At 45.6% G+C, this 13,341-nt stretch overlaps 1 protein-coding gene across 1 annotated transcript in view; it reads left to right on the top strand.

The window, feature by feature from the left end:
- The window catches only part of LOC106569756 (insulin receptor), a 201,809-nt gene that overhangs the window by 152,530 nt on the left and 35,938 nt on the right, over positions 1-13,341 (top strand). The window contains exons 5-11 of the mRNA XM_045694442.1: positions 2,083-2,222; positions 2,322-2,466; positions 3,396-3,610; positions 4,136-4,262; positions 7,062-7,177; positions 7,495-7,626; positions 10,380-10,547. Coding sequence (XP_045550398.1) covers positions 2,083-2,222; positions 2,322-2,466; positions 3,396-3,610; positions 4,136-4,262; positions 7,062-7,177; positions 7,495-7,626; positions 10,380-10,547 — 1,043 coding nt within the window. The remainder of the gene's footprint in view (positions 1-2,082; positions 2,223-2,321; positions 2,467-3,395; positions 3,611-4,135; positions 4,263-7,061; positions 7,178-7,494; positions 7,627-10,379; positions 10,548-13,341) is intronic.

Raw genomic sequence — 13,341 nt, 5'->3', positions numbered from 1 at the left:
GATAGAGAAACCGTGTTGTAGTGCCTTCGGAAAGTATTTAGACCCCTTGACTTTTTCCATATTTTGTTACGGTACAGCCTTATTCTAAAACGGATTAAATAAACAAAATTCCTCAGCAATCTACACACAATACCCCATAATGACTAAGCAATTTTATGTTGTTAATTTTTGTAAATATATTAAAAATAATAAACAGAAATACCTAATTTACTTAAGTATTCAGGCCCTTTACTATGAGACTTGTAATTGAGCTCCGGTGCATCCTGTTTCCATTGATCATCCTTGAGATGTTTCTACAACTTGATTGGAGTCACCTGTGGTAAATTCAATTGATTGGACATGATTTGGAAAGGCACACACCTGTCTATATAAGGTCCCACAGTTGACAGTGCATATCAGAGCAAAAACCAAGCCATGAGGTCGAAGGAATTGTCCGTAGAGCTCAGAGACAGGATTGTGTCAAGGCACAGATCTGGAAAAGGGTACCAAAAAATGTCTGCAGCATTGAAGGTCCCCAAGATCATTCTTAAATGGAAGAAGATTGGAACCACCAAGGCTCTTCCTAGAGCTGGCCGCCCGGTCAAACTGAGCAATCGGGTGGGGAGGTGACGAAGAACCCGATAGTCCCTCTGACAGAGCTCCAGAGTTTCTCTGTGGAAATGGGGAGAACCTTCCAGAAGGACAACCATCTCTGCAGCACTCCACCAATCCTTTATGGTGGAGTGGCCAGACAGAAGCCACTCCACAGTAAAAGGCACTTGACAGCCCACTTGGAGTTTGCCAAAAGGCACCTAAAGAATCTCAGACCATGAGAAACAAGATTCTCTGCTCTGATGAAACCAAGATTGAACTCTTTGGCCTGAATGCCAAGCGTCACGTCTGGAGGAAACCTGGCACTATCCCTAAGGTGAAGCATGGTGATGGCAGCATCATGCTGTGGGGATGTTTTTCAGCGGCAGGGACCTGGAGACTAGTGAGGATTGAGGGAAAGATGAACGGAGCAATGTACAGAGTGATCCTTGATGAAAACCTGCTCCAGAGTTTTCAGACTGGGACGAAGGTTCACCTTCCAACAGGACAATGACCCTAAGCACACAGCCAAGACAATGCCGGAGTGGCTTTGGGACAAGTCTCTGAATGTCCTTGAGTGGCCCAGCCAGAGCCCGGACTTGAACTCGATCAAAAATCTCTGGAGAAACCTGAAAATAGCTGTGCTGCAACACTCCCCATCCAACCTGACAGAGCTTGAGAGGATCTCCAGAGAAGAATGGAAGAAACTCCCCAAATACAGGTGTGCCAAGCTTGTAGACTGCCAATGGTGCTTCAACAAAGTACTGAGTAAAGGGTCTGAATACTGATGTAAATGTGATATTTCATTTTTTTTGTTAGCAATAATTTCTACAAAGCTGTTTTTGCTTTGTTATTATGGGATATTGTGTGTAGATTGATGAGGGGGAAAAAACAATTTAATCAATTTTAGAATAAGGCTGTAAAGTAACAAAATGTGGAAAACGTCTGAATACTTTCTGAATTCAGTGTAACTACAAATCATTTGTAGACTGCAAATTGGCCGCAAGAAGCCAAAACAGATATAATATTTGACTAAAACATACACTACTTGTCAACAGTTTTAGAACACCTAAAACACCTAAACCCATTCCAGGGTTTTTCTTTATTTGTACAATTTTCTACATTGTAGAATAATTGTGAAGACATCAAAACTGTGAAATGACACATATGGAATCATGTAGTAACCAAAAAAGTGTTAAACAAATCAAAATATAGTTGAGATTCTTCAAATAGCCACCCTTTACCTTGATGACAGCTTTGCACACTCTATGCAGAGTTCCCACATAGGCTGAGCACTTGTTGGCTGCTTTTCCTTCACTTTGCGGTCCGACTCATCCCAAACCACCTCCTTTTTACAGTCTTTATGTCCACCAATATGTTTTTTTATTATTATTTTCTCAGAAAACTTGGGGGGCCAAATGAAATCACCCGCAGGCGCCAGTTGGGGAACCATGCCCTAGCTCCTATGAGGATGTGTTATCTGATGTGTGCTCTTTCCCTCTCGTCCTGCAGGTTGGTCTGTACTCCGTGTGCTGGGCTATGTCCTAAGGTGTGTATGGGCCTGAAGATGGTGGACTCTGTGACAGCAGCCCAGGCTCTGAGAGGATGCACCGTTCTCAACGGCAGCATGGATATCAACCTTAGAGGAGGAAGTGGGTATTAGGGGCTCATGTCCAACTTACTGCTGTGGGTGTGTGTGTGTGCACGCTTCCAAAGTAACTTCTGAGTTAATGATGAGTATGTGTGTGTAGATAACATAGCAGCAGAGCTGGAGGCTAACCTTGGACAGCTGGAGGAGATTACAGGCTTCCTGAAGGTCCGGCGCTCCTACGCTCTCGTCTCGCTCTCTTTCCTCCGCAACCTACGGGTCATCAGAGGGGACACACTGATGGACGGGTAAGTTGACTTTCCTTCTCTTCCTGACCGTACTGTTCACCTCCCTTCCTTATTCTGCTCACCTCCACTTCCTTATTCTACTCCTCTTCCTCCTCTTCCTATTCCTTCACCTCTTCTTCCTCACCAACTCCTCTTCTTCCTCACCAACTCCTCTTCTTCCTCACCAACTCCTCTTCTTCCTCACCACCTCCTCTTCTTCCTCCACCACCTCCTCTTCTTCCTCCACCACCTCCTCCTCTTCCTCCTCCTCTTCTTCCTCCACCACCTCCTCCTCTTCTTCCTCCACCACTTCTTCCTCCGCCACCTCCTCTTCTTCCTCTGCCTCTTCTTCCTCTGCCACCTCCTCTTCTTCCTCCGCCACCTCCTCTTCTTCCTCCGCCACCTCCTCTTCTTCCTCCGCCACCTCCTCTTCTTCCTCCGCCTCTTCTTCCTCACCAACTCCTCTTCTTCCTCCGCCTCTTCTTCCTCTGCCACCTCCTCTTCTTCCTCAACCACCTCCTCTTCTTCCTCCGCCACCTCCTCCTCTTCCTTCTCCCCTTCTTCCTCCACCACCTCCTTTTCCTTCTCCTCTTCTTCCTGCTCTTCCTCCTCCGCCTCTTCCTGCTCTTCCTCCTCCGCCTCTTCCTGCTCTTCCTCCTCCGCCTCTTCCTGCTCTTCCTCCTCCGCCTCTTCCTCTTCTTCCTCCTACGCCTCTTCCTCTTCTTCCTCCTACGCCTCTTCCACTTCTTACCCTTCTTCCTCCGCCTCCACTTCTTCCCCCGCCGCCGCCTCTTCTTCCCCCTCCGCCGCCTCTTCTTCCTCCACTGGCCCCTCTTCCTCCATCTCCTCCTCTTCCTCCATCTCCTCTTCTTCGTTCACCTCCTTATATTTTAAACTATATCTGTTACATGTTTGAATAAATCAATATAATGTGTGTGTTGCTTCCCCAGGGGCTACTCGTTCTACGCACATGACAACCAGAACTTGCGTCAGCTGTGGGACTGGACCCAACACAACCTGAGCATCCTGCAGGGACGCATGTTCTTTCAACTCAACGCTAAGCTCTGCATGTCAGAGATACGTAAGATGGAGGAGGTGACGGGCACCAGGGACAGGCATACCAAGAACAACATTGTATCTAAGACCAACGGAGACCAGGCCTCCTGTAAGAACCGTACAGTCTGAGTACACACACACCCACACATCTGTTGTGTTTCACAGACCTAGGACAGTGTAGTACTTACCATATCCTCTGATAGTGACTGTGTGTGTGCATGTGTCGGTGCGGGTGTGTGTGTGTGTGCGTGTGTCGGTGTGCGTGTGTCGGTGTGCGTGTGTCGGTGTGCGTGTGTGTGTCGGTGTGTGTCGGTGTGTGTGTGTGTCGGTGTGTGTGTCTGTCTGTATCTCGGTGGGTGTGTCTCGGTGGGTGGGTGTGTGTGTGTCTCGGTGGGTGTGTGTGTGTCGGTGTGTGTGTCTGTCTGTATCTCGGTGGGTGTGTCTCGGTGGGTGGGTGTGTGTGTGTCTCGGTGGGTGTGTCGGTGTGTGTGTCTGTCTGTATCTCGGTGGGTGTGTCTCGGTGGGTGGGTGTGTGTGTCTCGGTGGGTGTGTGTGTGTCGGTGTGTGTGTGTGTGTGTGTCTCTCTGTGTGTCTGTGTCTCGGTGGTGTGTGTGTGTGTGTGTGTGTCTCTCAGGTGAGAACCAGGAGTTAAGGTTCACTCAGGTGCGTGCTACACATGATAAGATCATGATCAAGTGGGAACCGTTCTGGCCTCCCGACTTCAGAGACCTGCTGGGCTTCATGGTCTTCTACAAGGAAGCGTAAGTACAGTTGTGTGTATGTGTGTGTGTGTGTGTTGGACATGACTGTGATGCCTGAAATTTCGGCAGCCGGTGATTATCAAGCAAATAACTGTCAGTGTCACGGTAATTGACTGTTATTTAACATCAACACATTTAGCATCTCCTGGCTTCCCCACACATAGCCAAAAGCCACTGATGCAGACCTTAGGAACATCTGCATTTTAAAAAAGTCTAATAAATCCATGTAATATAGCCTACACCTTCACAATAAATCCATTATTTATTTTAGACGGATCTAAAGAAACATGATATGAAGAAAATGTAGTCTATTGGGCCTCCCGAGTGGCGCAGCGGTCTAAGGCACTGCATCGCAGGGCTTGAGGCGTCTCTACAGTCCCCTTATCCAATTCCAAGGTGGAAGAACTCTCCACATTTACTTTCCGTCAGCCAACAAGATGAGTAGGCCTGACGAACAGCAAAACCACTAGCCTATGTCAATCTACTATCCCCCATAGTAGAAAAGTTGACCTATTCTGTTCTGTGTGAGAAATAAATATTCCGAACATAGTCTGGGACAGGTGTGGGATGTGATAGATCCCAAATGAATACAACCACTAGCATCAACAATACACTTTTCTACACAATGAGGCTGACACAACAGATCAGAACGTTCAGCTTGAAATATGATCATCTAGTCTGTTTATTCACATGATGAGTGTGGCAGTGAGCACACGCCTCTAGGCTGTAACAGGGGTCTATGTATTCACATGATGAGTGAGGCAGTGAGCACACGCCTCTAGGCTGTAACAGGGGTCTATGTATTCACATGATGAGTGAGGCAGTGAGCACACGCCTCTAGGCTGTAACAGGGGTCTATGTATTCACATGATGAGTGCGGCAGTGAGCACACGCCTCTAGGCTGTAACAGGGGTCTATGTATTCACATGATGAGTGCGGCAGTGAGCACACGCCTCTAGGCTGTAACAGGGGTCTATGTATTCACATGATGAGTGTGGCAGTGAGCACACGCCTCTAGGCTGTAACAGGGGTCTATGTATTCACATGATGAGTGCGGCAGTGAGCACACGCCTCTAGGCTGTAACAGGGGTCTATGTATTCACATGATGAGTGCGGCAGTGAGCACACGCCTCTAGGCATTCACATGATGAGTGCGGCAGTGAGCACACGCCTCTAGGCTGTAACAGGGGTCTATGTATTCACATGATGAGTGTGGCAGTGAGCACACGCCTCTAGGCTGTAACAGGGAATGTTCAAGTAGCAGGAAAACACCATTGTAAAAACTGACCATAAATATAATTATGCGTGTAATGCTTTTATTATAAAGGTGCATTTTTTTATGGTGAAAATGATCTTCCCCAAACTTTAAACTGCTTATATATGCCAGTTACACTCTACTCACGTTGTAAAGCGGATTAATGTGCTTAATTTTAAGAAGTTATTTCACCACTTTAGTTGTGATATATACCTTATCAGAACATATAGGCCTATGGGCTAGGCTACATGAGGTATGACACTGATTAATTTTTATTTTTTTAAAGGCATTGTTTCTAGGCTTACGCTGGGCATCATTCACAAGTGATAAGCTAATATTGTCACTAACAGACTATTCTTGATTTAATCTTGTCTTTATAAATAATATACTGTATGTGTGAAATGAGTTTTGATTTAGAATGAACCGTTATCATTCACCTGTCTCCAAACAGACGGGGGGAAATACATGTCGTCTATGCACTTTTCATTTTTATGCTAACACTATGGGTCGGGACCAGAACACCCGCCAAATGCGGGTAGATTTTGTCATTTGCGGGTAATGTCTATTTCATTAGCCACATTGGCGTGTGGTCACACAGTCAAATTGACCTGAAATGCTACTGAAGTGTCACTTTGTCCTCATGTTTCTTGTTTAGTTACATCATTTAGTTTGAGTTTGCTGTAACTTTCTACTGCTAGTGAAGAGAATTCTTAGATCCCCCCCCCACAGACAAGGAAGTGCCCAGTTACCACGGTAACGGCACATCCCTTTAGAAATGGGCAGCTGAACATTTTCGACTGGAGAACGTTAAGGGTGCACTGTGCTTGATTGAGCATAGATCACTCCGAAAACCTTTTATTCATGGACTTTAAGTCATTTCATTCATTCATAAATGAATTGAAATACTTGAACTGATCTCCTAGATTTGTTTGTGTGCTTCTACTTGTCTACTCAGGAACACATCATGTAGTCGTTGTCAACGTAGAGCCCTGAACTATAGTAGTAGGTGGTCCGTATCACTCGCTTTTGTGGCACTTGGTTGATTAGTGATGTTCACTTCCGTCTGTTTTACTATTGGATCTAAAATGATAACCTGGGTGGTTCCAGCCCTGAATGCTGATTGGCTGACAGCCATGGTATATCAGACTGTATACCACGGGTATGACGAAACATTTATTTTTACTGCTCTAATTATGTTGGTAACCAGTTTATAATAGCAATACGGCACCTCGGGTTTGTGGGATGTGGACAACATACCACGGCTAAGGGCTGTATCCAGGTACTCCATGTTGCGACATGCTTAAGAACAGGCCTTGGGATATTGGCCATATACCACACCCCCTCGGGCCTTATTGCTTAAATACATTGGTTAAAAAACGCAGGTCGCAAAAATTAAACTACATTACTTCTTACTAGTGACATATTTATCATTTTTTGGGGTGTAAAAAATACCCCAACGTGACAGTTTGTCTAAGGTATTGTGTGTGTGTGTGTGTGATATTCACCTTTAGAGTTAACTGTCTCTCACTCTTCCCCTCTCCCAGGCCCTACCCCAACGTGACAGAGTTTGATGGCCAGGATGCGTGTGGTTCTAACTGGGTGATAATTGACCTGGACCCCCCAGCCCGGGCAACAGAGGGAAACATACAACAACAGCCAGGTAATGTCTTATTCTCTTCTGTCTTACAACTGTATTGGTAAGGATGGGGGGAAGGTTGCTGCAACACAACAATGCTATTGTTCCCGGTACCCTGATTCACTGTAGTAGCATGTTTAATAGTGTCTGTGCTGCAACACATAACAATACTAATAATGATACCTAAGGACTTTATTATCCATATGGTAAAATGTAGTTTGCAGCTCTTTGCACACATTAAAACATATCGTATACACTGTAGTTGTACGGTAGAAACAAGTGTTGGGCTCAATATTGTCTGTCCTGCAACACATAGCTAACGATACTATTGTTTCTTCCAGGTACCTTGATCTTGGCTTTGAAGCCCTGGACACAGTACGCCATCATGGTCAAGACCCAGCTCTCTGCCTCTGATGAACACCAGGTCCTCGGGGCCAAGAGCAAAATCACCTACGTCAGGACAGAAGCCACCAGTAAGACCTTACTTTGAGATATAGCTGATCCAGAATGGCCCATAGGGCAGGAGCCTATCTCCTGTTTCATTAGCTCGAGGCAGCTAGATGTACTGTACATCTAGCTGTTCATGTCTGCCTATTTAGTGATCTTAAGCCCACCTTCCCCTCCCCCAAACCCCTAATCAAGCCAACAGGTGAGTGGACAATCCAATCAGTCAGTCAGCAGGTTAGGTTCTCTAAAGGTTGAGGGTGGGATTTCATTACCCCGGGTTGGGATAAGTGGTCTAAGAGCTACAACTTACAGTAGATTGGCGCTTGTCCTCTGCCTCAGCTTTTAGCTGTTGAGGTGTGTTAAAGGTATAAGAACAAGGAAGAGGAAGTTGATGACGAGCTAGGATTACGACCTGTACCTCCCTGTCTCATTGTCTCTCTGTCTTGTAGTCACTAGTCACTCAAGCAGAGCTCAGAAGTCACCCTGCGTGTGTGTGTGTGTGTGTGTGTGTGTGTGTGTGTGTGTGTGTGTGTGTGTGTGTGTGTGTGTGTGTGTGTGTGTGTGTGTGTGTGAGTGTGTGTCACCCTGCGTGTGTGTGTGTGTCACCCTGCGTGTGTGTGTGTCACCCTGCGTGTGTGTGTGTCACCCTGCGTGTGTGTGTGTGTCACCCTGCGTGTGTGTGTGTCACCCTGCGTGTTTGTATGTGTCCAGAGGACAAACCGGTTTTGGTTTCATCAACAACAGGTGTCTGGTGTGTCATCTCCTTCCTGATAAACCACATCACAGTGTGTTATTATAGTGTTATTACAGTGTAGCCGCGTGGCATGCAGCCTCACACACCTCGCACAGCACTGGCTGGCATGATGCGTTGGCTGGGACACCACCATCAGAGCCCGGCGGCAGAGAGGCGGGCGGAGAGGCGGGCGGGCAGGCGGGTGGGCGGGAAGGCTTGTCGAGGGTGTTTTAGTTCCAGATGAAACAGTCTTCAACTGTAGTTTTAGTTTCACCCTCTTTGTCTCTAGCCTGGTCCCAGATCTAGAGTTTCACCCTCCTTGTCTCTAGCCTGGTCCCAGATCTAGAGTTTCACCCTCCTTGTCTCTAGCCTGGTCCCAGATCTAGAGTTTCACCCTCCTTGTCTCTAGCCTGGTCCCAGATCTAGAGTTTCACCCTCCTTGTCTCTAGCCTGGTCCCAGATCTAGAGTTTCACCCTCCTTGTCTCTAGCCTGGTCCCAGATCTAGAGTTTCACCCTCCTTGTCTCTAGCCTGGTCCCAGATCTAGAGTTTCACCCTCCTTGTCTCTAGCCTGGTCCCAGATCTAGAGTTTCACCCTCCTTGTCTCTAGCCTGGTCCCAGATCTAGAGTTTCACCCTCCTTGTCTCTAGCCTGGTCCCAGATCTAGAGTTTCACCCTCCTTGTCTCTAGCCTGGTCCCAGATCTAGAGTTTCACCCTCCTTGTCTATAGCCTGGTCCCAGATCTAGAGTTTCACCCTCCTTGTCTCTAGCCTGGTCCCAGATCTAGAGTTTCACCCTCCTTGTCTCTAGCCTGGTCCCAGATCTAGAGTTTCACCCTCCTTGTCTCTAGCCTGGTCCCAGATCTAGAGTTTCACCCTCCTTGTCTCTAGTCTGGTTCCAGATGTATTTCTTCTATCTTGCAAGTCCTTGTCACTCATTGTCAAGCCGTGTTGGCTGGCATCCAGGCTACCACGTCTACCTCCTGTCAGGTTTATGTTCCAGTGTTTCCCCTAAATCGTTGCCACTACTCCAATAACAATTATAAAAGCCACTTCAGTCAGTGCAGATGAAGGGAAGGAGACAGGTTAAAGAAAGATTTGTATGCCTTGAGACAATTGAGACATGGATTGTGTACACTACATGGACAAAAGTATGTGGACACCTGCTCGTCGAACATCTCATTCCAAAGTCATGGGCATTAATATGGAGTTGGTCCCCCCCTTTGCTGCTATAACAGCCTCTACTCTTCTGGGAAGGCTTTCCACTAGATGTTGGAACATTGCTGCGGGGACTTGCTTCCATTCAGCCAGAAGACTATAAGTGAGATCGGGCACTGATGTTGGGCGATTAGGCCTGGCTCGCAGCCGGCATTCCAATTAATCCCAGAGGTGTTCGATGGAGTTGAGGTCAGGGCTCTGTGCTGGCTAGTGAAGTTCTTCCACACCGATCTCGACTAACCATTTCCGTATGGACCTCACTTTGTGCACAGGGGCATTGTCATGCTGAAACAGGAAAGGGCATTCCCCAAAACTGTTGCCACAATGTTGGGAGCACAGAATCGGACGTAAATTTGCCGAACTGACTTGTTGGAAAGGTGGGATCCAAAGGCGGTGCCATGTTGAAAGTCAGTGAGCTCTTCAGTAAGGCCATTCTACTTCCAATGTTTGTCTGTGGAGAATGCATGGCTGTGTGCTCCATTTTATACACCTGTCAGAAACGGGTGTGGCTGAAATGGCCAAATCCACTAATTTGAAGGGGTGTCCACATACTTTTGTATATATAGTGCATCACCCAGGACAATAAAGCATGCTGCCGCGTCTGTCTACTAATCAGTCAGTCTCCCTGGGCTATTCATCTGTGATCTTACTTTATTCCTCCTTGTCTCACAGCTGATACATACTACAGTTAAATTTACTGCTAGTTTTATCTTTTGATCAGTCTATGGATATGTTTTGAGTTAAGTTATTCAGCATTCTGTGATCTGCTGACCTGAACAAGAGGATGAATAAAGGTATGATTAACCCCTGGTATCCCCGTCCTCCCCTAGAGCCGTCAGTGCCCCTGGACCCCATCTCCTCCTCCAACTCTTCCTATCAGATCCTCCTGAAGTGGAAACCCCCCACAGACCCCAACGGGAACATCACTCACTACCTGGTGTACTGTCAGCAGCAGCCTGAGGCCAGCGAACTCTACAAGTTCGATTACTGTCAGAAAGGTGAGTTTTTTTCTCTCTGTGTGAACAGTTCTGTTCTATTCTATTCTGCTGTTCTATTCTGCTGTTCTATTCTGCTGTTCTATTCAACTGTTCTATTCTACTGTTCTATTTTGTTCTACTGTTCTGTTCTGTTTTACTGTTATCCTGTTCTGTTCTACTGTTCTGTTCTGCTGTTCTGTTCTGCTGTTTTCTACTGTTCTATTCTGTTCTATTCTGTTCTACTGTTCTATTCTGTTCTACAGTTCTCTCTGGTTCATACAAATGATATAGTTATGTGACTATAATTAGTTAACTTCCAGAAAGGTGAGTGTGTCTTTCTCCGGGGGACTGTTCTATTATAGTGATGGAAAAATGTATACAATACAGTACCGCTATCAAATGTATGTTATTTTATAGTTATTTTTCCTAGCTCGTTAACGTAAGCTAGCGCTAGTCGGCTGTACCTCCGCCAAAACTCCGTATTTCTCGTTCTCTAGCTTATCATCTTTGTTTAAAAAGAAATGTAATTTAAAGTTTTAATAAGTTTTCTTGTTTTTCAATCAACCAACAAAACACATTCCACATTCACAGATGTGGCAAACATAAATAATACAAAACAAACAAACTTCCAGCAGCACTATCAACATTCCTATTAGCTATTTCCAGCCTTAGCTGAGACGACGAGCAAAGAATTCCTTTGTACAGCACCTCACGCAACATGTATCTGCTCATTTCCCTACACACCCCATTATAGTTGAGTAGTGGAAACCAGAGTCTATCAAACCTGTGCTGTCTCTTGCGGAGGTCATAAGTGAGCTTTTCAAGAGGGAGAAAGTCAACAATCTGGTCAATCCACATTTTAAATGTAGGAGAAGTATTAGAGGCCCACAATAGAAGAATACATTTCTTAGCAAAGTATGTGATAGTCATAAACACATTTTCTCCGTCAGGATCAAGAACAAAGTCCTGCTGGGCATTAAGAAGATAGAGACATGGGTTCATATCAAACTGTACATCTAGTATTTTGTGTGCAGCAGTATGTATAGATTGGCAAAATCTGGTAATCTCTCTACAGCTCCAAATTACATGCATATAAATTCAGCAAAAAAAGAAACGTCCCTTTTTCAGGACCCTGTCTTTCAAAGATAATTCATAAAAATCCAAATAACTTCACAGATCTTGTTCAATGATTGTTCAATGAACCATAAACAATTAATGAACATGCACCTGTGGAACGGTCGTTAAGACACTAACAGCTTACAGACGGTAGGAACATCCCAAACACACCAATCTTTGGTTGTCCGTTGGTCGGAAGGTAATGACGGACGGAAAGCAGGGTGGTGCAGCAGGTGCCGCTTCTCATACGAATGCTGTTATTTTATCTAAAACATCAGGTGTACGCTGACCCCAGCTAAGTAACTCATGCAAAGAGTTGAAGCGCAATGATGTGTTTTATCTCCAGTACAGTGATGTGTTTTATCTCCAGTACATTGCCATGATTGTCAGTTATGTATCTTCTCTACTGATAATCTCAGTGCGTCCTTGCTGGGATGACACAATCAATCTACTGCCGGAGAATATCAACACCAAACACATTGGTTCACCGTTCCACGGGAACGGACAGTACACAGCATACCATAATGTTCTGAATAATGGCCAAGTCTACCTCGCTCCCTATTCCACTGAACCACTTATGCTAAACAAACACAAGTCCAACATTTATCGGAAACTGTTAAACTACCTGTTCACTACCCTCCTGCTCTCCGGGGATGTGTAACTCAATCCTGGTCCTAACATCACCGAGTCAGCGATACTCACCGGAGTGGAAAGCAGTGGATGGCCTCGTCCACTGATCGTCGCCGCTGCAGAAGTGGGTGAGTGCTATGGTGCCATGGTTTCTCTCGACTCACCCGGCTCCAGGATAGATTTTGACTCTTCAAACATACCCAAGTCACTATATGCGATCCCTGACTTTGCTTCTGGTACGCAAGCTGTTTTAAGTAGTTCCCCACATCCAGTGCAAGTGGGAGGGATTGTTAATTCCGCTACCGAACTGCCCCTAATCAAATCGAAACACAACGGCCTAAACCCAGCCGCCAGAAAACACAGACATTTTTTCTTTTTTCAATGTGTCAATCACTCTCGAGTCATCTGGGACCCACAAACTAAGCCCAAGGGACTACTAGGGGGACACTTGAACATTCATAGTGTCATTCCAAAAAGTGATCAAATTCAACATCTTCTCACAGACTCCAACCTTGACTTCCTCTGCCTCTCAGAGACTTGGCTCCATAAAAACTCTCCATATGCTGCTTTGATTGTGCCTGGCTACAATGTTTTCAGGAGAGACAGGATTGAAGGAAGAGGAGGAGGTCTGATGATTTACATTAAAGAACATATCCGATGTAAACAAATTGAGTGGTCATGTGATAATGAACTAGAATGTATTGGCCTGAACGTTACACTGTCTCCCCAAATGTATTTTACCCTTATTGGGATGTATAGACCACCTTCCACCAAAAGTGTGTTTTTCCATCAGTTTTATAACATGCTTAGGCAATGTGATTTTGGGAAAGAGGTCATCTTAATGGGAGATTTTAATATTATTTATGAAGACAAGTCTTGTAGGAAAACCCTCAAACGGATCACTAATACCTTTGACCTTACACAGCTAGTTAAAGGGCCAATCAGGGTGACTTGTTGCTCTAAAACACAGATTGATTTGGTGTTCAGTAATAAATCAGAGAGAGTGACTAAATCATTCAATATGGTTACTGGTCTGTCTGATCATAATCTGACACTTATAGCCAGAAAG

Source organism: Salmo salar, chromosome ssa14 (assembly GCF_905237065.1).
Source record: "Salmo salar chromosome ssa14, Ssal_v3.1, whole genome shotgun sequence".
NCBI classification, from domain to species: domain Eukaryota; kingdom Metazoa; phylum Chordata; class Actinopteri; order Salmoniformes; family Salmonidae; genus Salmo; species Salmo salar.
This window is presented reverse-complemented; position numbering and strand designations above follow the sequence as displayed.